We start from the raw sequence: 16,400 nt of genomic DNA on the forward strand, positions 1-16,400 counted from the left end.
CGGCGGCGGCGGCGGCGCGGAGCAGGGCCAGGCTCTGTTCAACGGGGACATGGAGCCCGAGGCCGGCGCTGCGGCCCCTTCAGCTGCGGACCCTGCCATTCCGGAGGAGGTGAGTGTCGATGTCACCCTGCTGCCCCTCCCGACTTTGGGCTCTACTGGCTGGTGTTTATTTGGGGGAGAGCGGTGGCTGTGGGGGCTCTGGTGCCCTCAGCCACCCTCTCTGGTCAGCTCCGCGGGGTGGGAGGTGGGCATCGCCCCCGTGTCCTCCGTCATGCAGCTCCTAGCTACGTAAACACACACAATGGCGGGGGGGGGTTGTCTCTGGCCCCCACCCCAGATGTTGGGGATCGGGGCAGCGGTGGTTGAGCAGGAGGCTCTCAATAGGGGGCGAAACTCGGGGTTGGTCCGAGAAGGTCACGACGGGCTGAGGTATCTAGCCTTGCCAGCATCTCTTAGATGTTTGTGTTATTTGGAGGGGCGGGGGTGCGGCGGCGGCGGCGGCGGCATCCGGGTGGAGGATGTAGGTTACGCCCGGGCCGGGACCCTAGCCCAAGTTACTGTCGTGTGAAATTATTACGGGGGGCGCATCGTTCCCTCTCTACTCCTCCTGGTGCCCACCTTTTCAGGCCGCTGCCTCTCCCTTTACCTTTCTACTTGTGTGGGAATTTCTCTAAACCTGTTTATGTTTCTGATGTCTTTCCCATTCTGGTCTCAGTCCTCCATTCCTAATGTTTTGTCAGTGGTCTGTGGTTGACTGTAACCTCCATCCCATTCGTATCGCCCCCCCCCCCCGCCGCCGCCGCTCATTTTCCAGTTGTTGGATCTGCCTGCTTTCTAAAGTCAGCTTTGACTTACGAGCATTTTTGCTCTTCTCTTACCTCTGGCCCTCTTGAGCTCTACATCATTCCCCTGCTCTCTATCATTGTTATCTGTTATCTTCACATAATCCTTCTAGACACTTTGGAGTTACTTTCTGAACCCTGAAGCTGTCAAGATTTCATCAGGTTTCACCTGGCTCTTTTCGCCCTCGCCCTACTGGCACTTTTTAGCTTGCCTTCCACTGTGCTTTCACACCTCTTTATTCCTACCCATTTATTGTAGTTTTGATTGATTGCTTTGTGTCTGCTCCCTTTTTGTCTTTTTTTCCTTTCCTTTAGTTCGTGCTTTTGTCAGCCTGTTTTGGCATTATTCAGCTTCTTAACACTACCAAATTATCTTATTTACGTTTTGTTTTTATTATGTAATATGTATTACAAGCATTTGCTATTTCATTTATACTTTATTATGCTTTACAAATAATCAGGAAATACATGGTGTAATGACCGAGCTTTACAATTATTGACTAGGTAATGTGACTTATTCTGTTGACTTTGCTTAAAGTTCTCTTTCCTACCTACTACTTAACATTTTGATTCCCTGTTCTCATAGTGTCTTATTCTTTCTCTCTGTGCAATTTTTTCCTGCTTTATCATCTTTACTTTGGAAATTCATCTAGTATACTTGCTTTATTGAGTATCAGTTTGTTCACAATATTTATTTTTCACCCTTTTGTACAATCTTTATAGTCTCCAAATGTGTTCTATACCATCATTTGATCTTATTTCTTAAAAATCACTTTCTAGTTTGCATCTGTTCAGATATGTTTCTTCTAATATCTGTTTAGTCCTTCCAACTTCTTGGATTTTAAGGATGAACCTCTTCCTTTCTTCCTTTTCCTAGTTTCCTAGTTGATTCTGTTTCCCTTGTCCCCAGTTACTATTCATTTTGACTGTTTCCTGACTGTTGGTAGTTAACTTTCTTAAGCTTCCTCCTGTCTTCCCCACACCTCCACAATCCTTCTTATTTATAAACAGCTTTGTTTCGTTGACATGGAAGTTTATTTTTAGGATACATTGTTTTTAATGGATAAATACTAGGGGTCACATCTGCTGTCTGTTTTCTCCAGGAATCGGATATGCCTTTGTCTTACTAGGCACAGGTGCCATTGGCCTTTATATACTCTGCAATACATGTATGGTTTTGTTGAATTGTATCTTCTTAAAGACTGCTATAGAGTAGGAAGGATAAATTAATGGGTAGAGGTTATGAAAATGTAATTCTTATTATAAGAACTATTAAGTTAAGACTTTTCTTTCAGAGTTGCTAGAACAGTTTGCAGTTTTGTTTAGTAAAATCCCTATCCTACTATTTTATTTGAGAGGGTCAGATTGTTTGGAACTCCACCCTCCTGAAGATTCTGATTTAGTAGGTGAAAACTAGGGCCTTGGGCTTCTATATTTGATGTACTTCCTGAGCAATTCCTATGTACCAGTGCTTGAGAACCTCTAGGCAAATTTATTTAAATTGCTGCTGATTGGAAAGCATAGTTGTATCTCCTGAAAGTACAAGGATACTCTTAATGAATTTTATTTAGTTGAAAGCCAAGTGTTTCTTACTGTCCCCTCCACCCAGGTCTTAGTGTTTAGTGATGAGTAGTAGTTTCTCTTGTACATTTTTTTATAAACTAATAAATGTATTTGTGGTGGAGGAGTGATCAATGATTTAAAAAATGGATCTTTTAAATATACATGTCAGTATTACAGATGATAAAATAAATTTCTCCAAGAAATAATTTTAAATTTGAATTTGATATAATTCAGTGAAACTGAAATGTACTGTGGTCTTTTAATTGAACTGTCTTCCTTATATGCACTTAAAAGAATTTCTTAAAATTGTGACGTACATGCAAAGAAATGAAAAATTGTGCTTGTGTGTAATGACATTTTTTTCTAAAGACTTATCTGACAGTAAACTACAGATGTTTTTAAAAAATGTTTCTCAGAGGGAAATTTCAGCTGCAATAAAAACTTTCTAATTACAGGGAGAAAGGATGTTTATATGAGGATATTAGAAAAATAGAAGTATAAAAAGTAAAAATAAATCTCTGATCTTACCACTGAGATGAAATATTACTGTAAATATTTTAGTGTATTCTATTTTTATACTTATAGAATACACTGCATGTAGCTTTTTAATTTTGAAAAACTTCGTATATGAGCAAAACTTTTTACATGTCATTAAATGTACTATGTTTAACTGATCATTTTGGGAGATATGATAATGTTTTTACTGTTATCAAACATTTTGAACATAGGATTTAGATTTTAGTTTTTAAAATTATATTGGGAAGTAAACAAATTTCATGTCCTGTATTTGTATTACTATGTAGGTACTCAAAATAGAATATTCTGGTAAATGACGGTAGCTTATTAAATATTTATCAAATGAATGTGCTTATACTTTTGGCGTTAAAGGTTTACTTTGACCGTTTATATTTTTCTGATGTTGCTTTCTCTGACCAGATGGTATGATATAGTATATGGTATAATATGAACATGTGTAATATTTATTAACTGTTCTTCTGCTGTGTTTCTGTAGATGGGAACTTCTTACAATTGCATTACAATTATGTTCTGTTTTCGAAATCTCTTATTGTCAGTCGTGGTTAAGCTGTATAATTATAATAATGCGTTGACTAGGGAATATTCTGGGATAGAATCTTCTTTATAATGAGGTCCACTGTATTAAAATACATCTTTGTGAACCATGCCAGGTTGGATTGCATCATACCTCTGAAAAGTAGTGTTCCCACTAAGGTAGGTACTTAGGCTGTACTAGCTATTGGTGTTAATACTTACCTGGATATATTTGGGGCTGCCCTTTTGGCAAAATTATAAAATAACTGTTTGTCTTTGGTATTTGTAATGTTCCCTTTTTGTACGTTCTCCCTACTTACATAATGAACTTCCTCCTTTAGGTATCCAGTCACCCCTTCTATTTAGAAAATTACCACTTATATATGCTGGTGGTTAAAGGAATTGTCAGTAAACTGCTAAGAAAGGAATGTTAGACTGGGTGCTTGACTCCTTGAATGTAGTAAATGTGAACACAAAACTTGATTTAATTGTATGTATTTGTATAATAAGCCAGAAAAATTGTTAGGAAAACAAGCTAGCAGTCTGAATTTTTTTATTTTTCTGTCTCTTTCTTTCCTTATTAGAATGAATAGAAGTAGATCTGTCTATAGCAACTGAAAACCTATCTTTTTTGAGTGATAGGGAATAGAGGAAGGAGTAGGTGCCGTTGTTTTTAGGTGTCATTGTTTTTTTGGCATTTTCTAAGACCTGATGCCAACTTTAGAATGGGAGGACTACTTTAGTATGCTTTTTATTTTCTCTGCAACCATAACATTGTTTTCTCCTTCAGAACTGCTTAAGTGTATTTTGTTTCTTTGACACTTTAATTTAGTTGTGCCCGTAATGAACATTTTGTGTCATAATCCCCTTGTTTTATAAAGTCCAGTATTTGCCTAATTATCCGATGTTTCTGCCTCAAACTGTCTTTGACATAGGCCTTTTTTTAATCAGTAGCTCTTCCTAGATTTTTTCTTCCTCAGAAGTTAAGTTGTTTTGAGTCCTGTATTCATTGTCTTTGTCTATTTTTATCTGTAATGGTTATCTGTCAAGTAAGAATCAGCAGTATAGAACTTGTGAGTTCAAAATAGGGACTGTTTGGGAGCTTTCCTGTTTTTTAAATTTAAGCAGTGCTTTCTTAATCATATTATAGATAACTTCACATTAGTATAAGAACAAATATATCCTCATTTGTTACATTCTTTCCTTAAAAGGTTTGTGAAGGTATTGACATGTCCTGGGAGGTGGTTTTTATTTTTCAGTTTCTTTTGGCTACGAACCTAATTTACTCTCATACTTAATTAGCATGGTAGTCAGAAGAAACTCTTAATACAGTCTCCACCGTAACATTAAGCAATTATTTTTTTCTCCCCTCTACCCTCTGAGATTATTTTGGTTTCCATGTTTTCTCTTGGGCTTTAAAAAAAAAAAAAAACCACTATTATTTTTGTTCCTTCCCATATGAAGACTATGCATAGAGGGAAATTGATGCCCAGTAACTTTCCTCTCTGGGTCCTGGGAATGCCCTTGATACAGAATATAAAAATTGCTTTGAACTCAATTAACTTTATATCTTCTGGAAGCTCTGTAACATCAAATGAAACATAATTTTCATTCTTGTAATGTTGCTGCAGTTACTGACAACACTTTTGGGACAAATGTACCAGGATGGCAATTTTCAAATTACATCAGAGTTCTAGGATATAAAATAGTTTTTGTCCATTTTATATATATTTTAAAAATCCCCATCTATAATAATACCTGATGCATAGGTACTGAGATATTTGGTGAAAGAATTTATGAATGAAACCCTCCTAGATAAGAGGGACTCTGTTTTCTGTATTATTAAATTCTCTTTTATTTATGCTAGTCATAAAATCAGCTTATTAAATTGACACCAAATTGGTTGCAATAGGCAGTTTGAAAAATACTGTTTTGGGGTTTTAGGGACCTTTTCAAAGGTTACTCTGAGGCTCTGTTTAGTGCCTTTATACCTTAACTGTTGAAGTTCTTCGTATATCTGCTTTACATGTTGGTTTCTTTGAAAAACAAGGTTTTTATAGGCTTGGCGTCCGTAGCACAGTTGGTTATGGCACCAGCCACATGTACCGAGGTTGGCGGGTTCAAACCCGGCCAGGCCAGCTAAACAACAATGACAATTGCAACAGAAAAATAGCTGGGTGTTGTGGCGGTGTCTGTAGTCCCAGCTACTTGGGAGGCTGAGGCAAGAGAATCGCTTAAGCCCAATAGTTTGAAGTTGCTGTGAGCAGTGACACCATGACTGTCTACTGAGGGCGACATAGTGAGACTGACCTCAAAAAAAAAAAAAAAAGAAAGAAAAAGGTTTTTATAGCTACAAAAGTTTTACAGCTACTTTGTATAAAAGAGAGGTTTGTGCTGGCATGAATCTTCCCAGGTGTCATAGTCTGTGGAAAATATCAACAATTTGTATCTAAGGCAGGGTCAGCAAAGTTTTTCTGTGAAGGATCAGATAGTATTTTAGGGATTGTGGGCCTAATCCCTGTCAATTCTATTGTAGTCCAAAAGTAGCTAATAGACAATATACATAAATAAATGAGTTTAATGGTGTTCCAGTAAACATTTGTGGACTTTGAATTTTTAATTTCATATCAATTTTATGTGTCATGAAATGATCTTTTTTTTATTTTTTTTCAGCCACTTAAACATAAACTATTCTTAGCTTGTGGGCTGTATAAAAACAGGTGGTAGGCCAGTTCATGAAGTGTTGAAGTGTTCTGATTCCTGGTCTATAAATCTATATTATATTTGAGGTCCTGAAATTAAGATGTGTTTTAGACTTCAGTAGAAGATTCATAATTGCTTTTTCATTTTTACTTATTTTTCATCAGATCACAGTTCGGGGGACATAATTGCTTTTTTAAGAAATGAGGTTTATTGGGATATAATTATACATAATATATCTTTTTAAATGTACAGTTTGAGTTTTGGCAAACTTTGTAACTACCACCACAATCAAGGTATATAATGCTTCCATCATCACAAAATGTTCCCTAGTTGTTCTTTGCACTCAGTCCCAGCCCTAGTCCCTGGCAAACACTGGTATGATCTCTAGTTTTGCCTTTTCCAGAAAGTCGTATAAATGGAATCATACAGTGGTAATCTTATATATTTGGTTTCTTATACTTAGTATAATGCTTTTGAGATTTATCCATGCTGTTGCATGTATATATTTGGTTTCTTATACTTAGTATAATGCTTTTGAGATTCATCCATGTTGTTGCATGTATTAGTAATTGATTTCTGTTTACTGCTTAATATGCTTTTGTGGGATATACCACAGTCTGTGTATGCTTACCAGTTGATGGATATTTGGGTTGTTTCTAGTTTTTAGGAATTATGAATCAGGCTTGTATAAACATTTGGTTTCAGGTTTTTGTGTGAACATTGGTTTTGATTTATTTCTATTGAGCGAGGATCTAGAAGTGGGATTGATAGGTTGTATGGTAAGTGTATAAGAAACTCAAACTTTTCTGAAGTGGCAGTGCCATTTTGCAATTGCCACCTATCATGAATGAGAATTCTCCTCATAGTTACTCTGTATCCTTGGCAACACTTGAACTTTTCAGTCTTCCTAGTTTTAGCTATTATTGTAGGTAGGTGGTGGCTATTGTATTGTAGGTGGTAGCTCTTTGTGGTTTTAATTAGCATTTACTTGATAACTAATGAGGTAGGATATCTGTTTATGTGCTTATTTACTAAATATATATTTTCTTTGGGGGAAGTATCTATTTAAATCTATTTATTTGATATTGATCTTCCCGTAGAGCTGTTAAGTACTATATACATACACGCACACACACATACATATAACTGAATCCAAGTCTTTTATATCAGATATGTGGTTAATCTTTTTCATTTTCCTAATTGTTTTTGTTTTTGTTTTTGAGACAAAAGTCTCACTCTGTTGCCCCAGGTAGAGTACAACAGCATCATCATAGCTCACTGTGGGTTTGAGCAGTCCTCCTGCCTCAGCCTCCCGAGTAGCTGGAACTATATACACATGCCATGACACCCACCTAGTTTTTCTATTTTTGGTAGAGATGGGTTGTTACACTTGCTCAGGCTGGTCTCCAACTCAGTGAGCTCTAGTGATCCTCCCAGTTTGGCCTCCCAGAGTGCTAAGGATTATAGGCATGAGCCACCATGACAGGGCCCCTAAGTATCTTTGAGGAGTAATTTTATTTCTTGATGAAGTCCATTTTATCCAATTTTTCCTTTAGGGTTCATGCTTTTTGTGTCCTGTCCAATAAATCTTTGCCTAATTCAAGGTTATAAATATTTTTTCGTATTTTATCATTTTAGCTTTTAATTTTAGGTCTGTGATCCATTTTAACTTAATTTTTGTATATTTTGCGAGGTACCAGTTGAAGTTCATTCTTTTATAGATGAAAGTCCATTTGTTCCCCATTTGTTTGAAAAGACTAACTTTTTATTGAATTACCTTGGCACCTTTACTGAAATCAATTGCTTGTGTTTGTGATTTTTGGATTCTATTTGTCTATTCTTAGGCCAGTACTGCACTGTCTTAATTACCATAGCTTTATAGTTATGTCTTATAATTAGGGGTAGGTCTAGTTCAGAGGATTTTTAGAACTTTGAAATTAGATTTTTGAATTCTTTGTGTTAGTGTACTTTCGAAAGCCAGAGACCAATAATTTTCTAAATATTCTCAAAGATGTCTTTTACCTAAAAAAGACTTAAGATTTACTTTAACATATAGTTGATGCATCTTTGTCTTGAATTAAGTGGTGGTAAAGTTATGAAAAATAATAGGTTTTGAAAAAGTCCCATCTAAAATCAATTTTCTTTTTTTTTTTAGAGACAGAGTCTCACTTTGTCGCCCTTGGTAGAGTGCTATGGCATCACAGCTCACAGCAACCTCCAGCACTTGGGCTTAGGTGATTCTCTTGCCTCAGCCTCCCGAGTAGCTAGGACTATAGGCACCCACTACAATACCTGGCTATTTTTTGTTGCAGTTTGGCTGGGGCTGGGTTCAAACCTGCCACCCTCGGTATATGGGGCCAGTGCCCTCCCTACTGAGCCACAGGCACTGCCTCCAAATCAATTTTCTTATAAGAAATAAAGGCTAGCCAGGTGTGGTGGCTCATTCCTATAATCCTAGCATTCTGGGAGGCTGAGGCAGGTGGATTGCTTGAGCTCAGGAATTTGAGACCAGCCTGAGCTAGAGTGAGACCCTCATCTCTAAAAATAGCTGGACATTGTGGCGGGTGCCCATAGTCCCACCTACTCAGGAGGCTGAGGCAAGAGGATTGCTTGTGCCTAAGAGTTTGAGGTTGCTGTGAGCTATACCGCCATGACACTCTACTGAGGGAAGGTGACAAAGTGAGACTGTGTCTTAAATAAATAAATAAATAAATGAGATGCAGTAGTAGGTTGCACAAAAAGTTATCATATTTTTTTTTTACCGTATTACAAAATTATGAAATGTAATAAAAATGTTTATGGGGAAAGTGAATATATTAAGATGTTTATTCACCAAAAAAAGTCACTGAAAATGTCAGACTGTGAAAGATACTGGTTTACAATACTAGCTATGTAAACCTCCATATTCATTATAAAGAGTTCTTCCTTTTGAAACCTATGTCATGTTCTGTGATGTTTCAGAATTAGTATCTTTATTAATCTTAGAGGCATTATTAAATTGTTCTGTTTTTGCTAAGGACTAACATATGGTAGTGGTTGGTCATATTTCTATATTTTTCAATAGGGCTTATATGGCCAGGGCCCTTCACCTTGTTTTAAATTTCACTGTTGATAGCTCTTTTCACCATGTAGCCTGGGGAGCAGCATCACTACAATGTAAAATGATGTTTCTCATCATGATTTTCACTGAATATGGTAATTTAAAAACACATGTTCATAGATAATAAATTTGGAATACCTGACTAGTACTGGGACATGTGATAATTGGAAAGATAGAAAGTGACCAGCCTTTGTTCATGTTGCAGGGAGTATATAGTTCCAATTTTATTTGGCCATCTTGCAGATTTTGAAACTGCACTTCTAGGGAGAGAGAAACATCGCATCTTGGAAGATTTTTTTAAAGTTTTGTTCCAAAATTAGTGCATTTTTTAAAAAATAAAAAAGATATGGATCTTTTTGTAAGATATACCTTAATTGTATTCAAATTCAGAAATACTATTTTCTATTTTTTCTTGTATTAAATATATGGCATTTAATGACACCAGAAAATTTTGACTTTTTACTTTTAGAACAGCTTACCTAAAAAAAGTTTGTTACTTACCTTAAAGTATTTTAAAATAGCTTAGTATAAATATACTGCTTGGGGTTGTTTCTCCACTGAGTTTTTTTTTAAGACAGGGTCTCACTCTGTTACCCAGACTGGAGTGTAGTGACGCAATCATAGCTTACTGCATCCTTAAACTCCTTGGCTTAAGCCATCCTCTTGAATATCTGGTACTACAGACATGTACCACCATGACCAGCTAATTTTCCTATTTTTTTGTAGAGATGGAATGGAGGTTGCTCTTGCCCAGGCTAGTCTTGAACTTCTGGCCTCAAACAATCCTCCTGCCTCAGCCTCCTAAAGTGCCAGGATTACAGATGTGAGCTTGATCTAATATTTTTAAACCATATTTTCTACCTTATAGATTTACTTTGCAAAATAAATTTCTGTTTTGGGCTTTCTGTTTTTAATGTAAAAGGAGATTACTAGTGCCAGCAGTAAAATTATGGTTACTAGATTTTATACTTGGTTTTATATTTTCTTACTTGGGTTTTATTCCTTTTCCTCTGTTTCAAAGTTTATATTCTCTAAGAAATTTCTCTATAGCTTAGCGAGGAAAAAAAACAATTAGTAATTTAAGTCTTAGGTAGATATGATTATTTTTAAAGAGTTATCGTTAGCATAATTTCTGGTAATGTTGTATGAAGATAATTTAATTACCATTATAAAATATCCTATTCTATGAATACTAAACAATTATTGCCTTTGTAACTGTAAAAAGATAAAGTACTATTGATAATTGCTTCTAAATAATTCAGTATTTTTTTTAACACATTATATTGCATCCCTGGGAATAGTATCAGAGAACTTTAGATAGGGAAGATAGTATGATTCAGAGAAGTCCTTGTATACCTAATCTAGAGGCACTGAAAATGTTTGTTTCCTTCTAGTTTTTGCATGATTGTCTCTTAAAGTTGATGATATTCCTCCTGCCTATGCCTTTTCATATTAACAGTAAGTTACGCAATCTCACCTAAGCGTAAGCTTCATTACACATGAGAACTAAGTTAAGTTCTTGCTTTTTGCTGGCATCTCTTGATCCTCTTCCCACTCCTTATGCTATGCACTGAACTTCTAGTAGCCCACATGTTTTAAGTAGATCATAGGAGTGGTATGAAAATAAGATGATGAATATGTAAAAGGCTTCACAAAATTATAGTAGTGTTATTTTTTCAGCTGTTTTTGAAGAAAAAAGGTAAACAGTGTATTTCTAAAATTTTCCTTTAGAAATCTTTTTTTGTGATCTGACACAGTGGCTCTTGCCTGTAATCCTAGCATTCTGGGAGGCCGAGGTGGGTGGATTGCTTGAGCTCAGGAGATTGAGACCAGCCTCAGCAAGAGTGAGACTCCATCTCTACTAAAAATGGGAAAACTGAGGCAAGAGGATAGCTTGAGCCTAAGCATTTGAGGTTGCTGTGAGCTGTGATAACTCTCTGGCACTCTACCACAGGTGATAGAATGAGAGTCTGTCTCAAAAAAAAAAAAAGGAGTCCAGTAATATACTTAGCAAAGGGCTCTAGTTATTAAAACTTTTGGCAGTTCTTGACTTAGAACTGATGATTGATCTAGTAGAACTGTTTGAATATTGACTACATTCTATTAATGTAATCCCTATACCATTATTGAATTAAAATCACTGTGGCAACGTGTTGATATATGTATTGGATAAGCAATTCATGGGAAAGAGGTAAAACTTTTTAATATAGTAGTAGAAAGATTGTCTCATAGCTTTCTAAGAAAAATGATAAGCATTATAACTTACATTTTAGTATTTTTATAAAGCTGTGGTCACCATTTGCTTTGTCATCCATCCAGAACTACATTAGTGACATTTGTATTAAGTCATTACATGTATTTATGTATCCAGTAAATGTTTGAGTGTCTACTACATGTGAAGTAGTAATCTGTTTAGGAGTACATTTGAAAACAAAACAAAAGTCTTTACTCTGTCAAGTTACATTCTGATGTAGGGGTATGTGCGTGTGTGTGTTGGAGTATGTTTGAAGGTAATAAGTACTATAGAAAATGAAAGTTAAACAGGATAAGATTGGGGTTGAAGGTGGTTGCTAAAATAGGGAGGTCAGAGTAGGCCTTACCCATGAAGGTGGCATTTGAACAATCACTTTAGAGCAGCAGTTCTCAACCTGTGGGTCGCGACCCCTTTTAACTATATTAAAGGTTAGTGGCATTAGGAAGGTTGAGAACCACTGCTTTAGAGAAGGGGAGGCATTTCAGGCTGAAGAACCACCTAGTTCAAAGAATCTGCTCAGGAATGTGCTTTGCTATTCAGGAGACAGCAAGAGGCCTAAATTGCTGGGGTAGCTTGAAATAGAGAGGTAAGTAGTAGGAGGTGAAATCCTAAAGGAGAGCGGATTGGTTGTAAGGACTTTGACTTTTGCCTTAGGTGAAGTGGGAAGTCATGGAGGGTTTGAATAGCCAGAGCTGAGTGACGTGATCCGAAGTCATTTTAACAGGAATACTCTGGATGCTAGATTGAGAATAGACGCAAAGGGGCAAGGTTGAAGCAAAGGGATAAGGGGAGGGAGCTCTTGCACTCATCTAGGCCAGATTAGTAGCAGCAGAAGTGTTGAGAATTGTTTAGATTTTGGATTTTTTTGAAAGTAGATTCACTGGATTTGTTGATAGATTGAATGTAAGGTGTATGAGCAAAAGTGTTATCAAGGAGGAGAGGGAGGCCATAGGTCAAGAATTCAGTTTTGGGTGTGCTACATTTGAGATATCTATTACCTATCTAAGATGTTAATAGTTGGATATATGAGTCAGGAATTTGGGATTAAGTCCCCAAGCAGAGACTGTTCAACATATCTGTGTCTCATTTTCTTCTTAAATATATAACTGGACACTTACTTCTCCCTTGCAGTGTGCTAATCAATTGAGCTAATGGAATATGAGCACAGTGTTGTATACCAGTTCCAGGTGTGGCCAATACAAATGTGTTCCATCTTGTTTTTCCCTGCTGGGTGATTGGAACTGAAATGATAATTAGGATATGTTGGAATTCATACATTGTGTAGAAATGGTAGATTGTCCATCAATCTAGGTTCCTGAATGATTGTGTGGATAAGGACCACCCTACTAACTTGTTCAACCCCACCCAATACTATTAGGTAACTAGGAAATAAACTTACTGTGTTTGAATCTTTATACCTTTTGAATGTTACAGCAGTTAGCCAGTCATAAATTTGAGCATTTAGATGGTACTTAAAGCTCTAAGACTGATATGTGCTCATCAAAGGAGCAACTATAGATAGGAGAAAGGTTGGAGAAAATAGGAAGAATCTGAGAAGGAACAACCAGTGAGGTAGGAAATAAAATGAAGAAAGTTTATTAATAGGAAGAGAGTATAAAATATTGAGTAAGGTGTAAACTAAGAATTTGTCAATGGAGTTAACAAATTGGAGGTACTGGGATCCACACAGGAATAAAGATTTTGATTGACAGGATTTTAAGAGACAATAGGAGGGGAAATTAAGATAGTGAGAACTTATCTTAAAAGGAATAAAATTATCTTTATAGGAATAAAAGGGAACAGAGAAATGGAGGCACAACTAGTGAGAAAAGTGTGATCAAGAAATTTCTTTAAAGATGAGAAAGTAAAAGAGTATATGATGATAGGAATGAGCCATCAGAGAGTAAAATGTCACTGATTTCAGAGGAAAAAGATAAGAAATGCAAAAGTAATGTCTTGGAAAAGGCAAGAAGGAAAAGGATTTAGTGTACAAGTAGGAAGGATTGGCTTTCCATTGGAGCATGAGTACTTTATGATAAAGGCCAAGGCAGAGTATGTGAATACACATGCCACGAGGGAGGTAGATGGGAGTCTGCACCTATTCTCTTTCAGTTGCATCAGGTTTTTGCATTGAAGTAAGACTTGAAGTTGTCAGTTGAGAGTGAGGATTGGAAAGATAAAGTTGTTCAGCAGCATGCAAGAGTGAATGGATTAGGGACACATAGTAAAATAGATGGGTCATATTTATTTTATGAGTTGGCCAGAAAGCATTTGTGGGTCTCCTCACTCTTTGGTGTAGGACCTCAGATCAGAGTTAAATATGACTTGCCAACGCAATTTAAACACTTACTGTAAGTCGTTCTCATTTTGTCTCAAACATGGAATCATTGAGAAATGCAACATGAATTATTACTTCTCCATGAAGTATGTGCCATTATCCTGCCATAAATTTGATCTAGATTTGAAAAGATCTAGTAATTAATTTTTTCTTTTCTTTCTGTATTAAATATTTGTTATTTTTTCTATGAAGAATAGCATCACCATGATTGCAATCTGAGTTTGTGCTGTATAGTGAAGCAATTGCTATCTTTCATTTTGTACATTGCTGTATAGTGAAGCAATTGCTATCTTTCATTTCTTTCAAATACTCTACACTTGTCTTTGCTCATGCTTTTCCTGCTGCCTAAAGATTTCCTCCCCGTCCCCACCCTTTAAACCTTTTAGACTTAGTTTACCTGCCATTTATTTTAGGATGCCTTTCTTAACCTCTTTGCTGGTTAGGTGCCCTGCTTTGTGCTTTTGTAGCATTCAAGAGCTCACCCTAATTACAGGGTATCCCAGAAGTCGCCATACACAGGGAATTTGTATGGTGACTTCTGGGACCCCCTATATTTTACTCACTATATTGTATTTTGGTTTTTTGTTGATATGTATTTTCTGTAGCCCATCACTGTTCAGTCATATTTTCTGTGATGATGGAAATGTTCTGTGTTGTGTAATATAGTAGACACTAGCCATATGTATGTGGCTATTACGCATTCAAAATTTGCATTATAGGACTGAGGAACTAGATTTTACATTTTATTTAAGTTTAAGTAATTTAATATAGCCTCCTGTGGCTGGTGACTGCCTTGATCGATATAAAACCCTTTTAAAGTAGGATGCATACTTATTTTCTCATTGGTTCACAATAGTACTTCCTGCTACTTTTAATGACTGAATTCTTTTTTATTACTTTTAGTCCAAATGCTTAACACTTGCCTGAAATATGGCAGTTTTCTTCTCTAGGCATCTGTCTTTAACCATAGCTTTTCAGTTTGTTTTTCAGTATTATGTTAATTTTTACAGCACTGAGTTCTTCAGTCCTGTAGAGTTTTTTCCTCCCTTAGGACTGAAATATTAGGTACCAGTCTAAAGACTAGTCTGAGAGCTGAAGCTTGGTAACAACAAAACTCAGTGGGCCAGGCCCTGGTTTGTGGGAGTAGGGAGGCAATTTCTGCTTCAATTAAAGCAGTTCTACTTCATAAATCAATATATGGAATTATGCTTAATATTTCGTTTGGACGGGAAAAAAGGCTTCCTTAAGATAACATTCTTAATTGAAGTAACATAGCATGCACTTGACAGCATGTGATTTCAGTGCCAGAGTGGGTGATGAAGAATAATAAATGCTGTAGGAGTTCAAACATGGAAGGTTATTATGGGCTAATGAGATCTTGATGAAAGTTAATGTTTAACCTAGGTGGATAGAAGGAAGGAAAAAGGATGTAATAGGCAGTAGGAATAGAAATTGCAAAGAATTAGAGTTAGAAATACATATGGTAGTTTTAGTTAAGGAACAGAACGATCTGATTATAGTTGAATGAAGTGTATGAAGTAAAATTTGGCTAAATTAGATGGACTGGATTGTGGAAAAGTGATAGACTGAAAGAAAAATTGCACTTTATATTGGCATGCAGTGGGATGAAGTCCTCGGAGGTGTTTTTGTTACACCAAAGACGGGGAAAGGGGCATTATTAGCATTTAATGAGAAAGGACCAGGGAAGCTGGCCATCCCACAATGTTCAGGACAGTCTGAACACTTAAGAATTGTTCCAAAATAACCATATGACTTAGAATGACTTGCTGTACTTTCATATAGGTAAAAAAAGTAATCATAATGATCTGAGCATAGAAAGTAACTTTATAGAATAAAACTTTCAGGAATTCAGTTATCATTTATATTAGAGGAATGTTAAACTGGTGGTTTTTATTTTTGCAGTTTTTGACCAGGGCCGGGCTCGAACCCGCCACCCCTGGTATATGGGGCCAGCGCTCTACTCTTTGAGCCACAGGTGCCAACTGGAATGTTAAAGTTTTCATTCAAATTTTATCAGGAGTTTTTCACCACTTTAGAAAATCACATAATTGATGACAATGCTACCTGTACAGTATTGGTGACTCAAATATTTTTCTCATCAGTCTGCAGTTGTAACTGTCACAGGTCACAGTGATTCTATGTATAATGCCTGGGTACAAACAACCTTCATTATGTTTTTGATTTTTGTAATTGCCTACACATTTTGAAGTGTTACTATAAGCTTATTTTATATGTTTGATAGTACAATTAGGGTATTATATTGGCTATTAAGATTATGCTTAGGCAGGTTATCTTTGAATTTCATCTCAGTGTAGTACAGGGAGTGCTACAGAATAGTTGCTATAAAAAGGATAAATTGATTTCTGTTTTCAGTAATGATGTAGTGGGTTATTCAGATGAATCCTTCTGATGAAAACAATTAAAAATCTTGGAAATGTTATTTTTTTAAAAAAAACTTAGAGGAATGGAAGTGCTGAAAAAGATAGTGGGAGCTACTAGGCCGAATTCTGGAGAAAAAACAGGAACCTA

General features: G+C 36.3%; 1 protein-coding gene across 4 annotated transcripts in view; it reads left to right on the plus strand.

The window, feature by feature from the left end:
- The first annotated feature begins 7 nt into the window (after positions 1-7).
- BRAF (B-Raf proto-oncogene, serine/threonine kinase) overlaps positions 8-16,400 on the plus strand; it is a 182,094-nt gene continuing 165,701 nt past the window's right edge. For all 4 annotated transcript variants that reach the window (XM_023514190.1, XM_023514193.1, XM_023514192.1 and 1 more), the window contains exon 1: positions 8-109. In XM_023514190.1, the coding sequence (XP_023369958.1) occupies positions 50-109 (60 nt within the window). In that variant the 5' untranslated portion in view covers positions 8-49. The remainder of the gene's footprint in view (positions 110-16,400) is intronic.

The sequence above is a fragment of the Otolemur garnettii genome, unplaced genomic scaffold (assembly GCF_000181295.1).
Source record: "Otolemur garnettii isolate 467f Iridium unplaced genomic scaffold, OtoGar3 scaffold00049, whole genome shotgun sequence".
Taxonomy (NCBI): domain Eukaryota; kingdom Metazoa; phylum Chordata; class Mammalia; order Primates; family Galagidae; genus Otolemur; species Otolemur garnettii.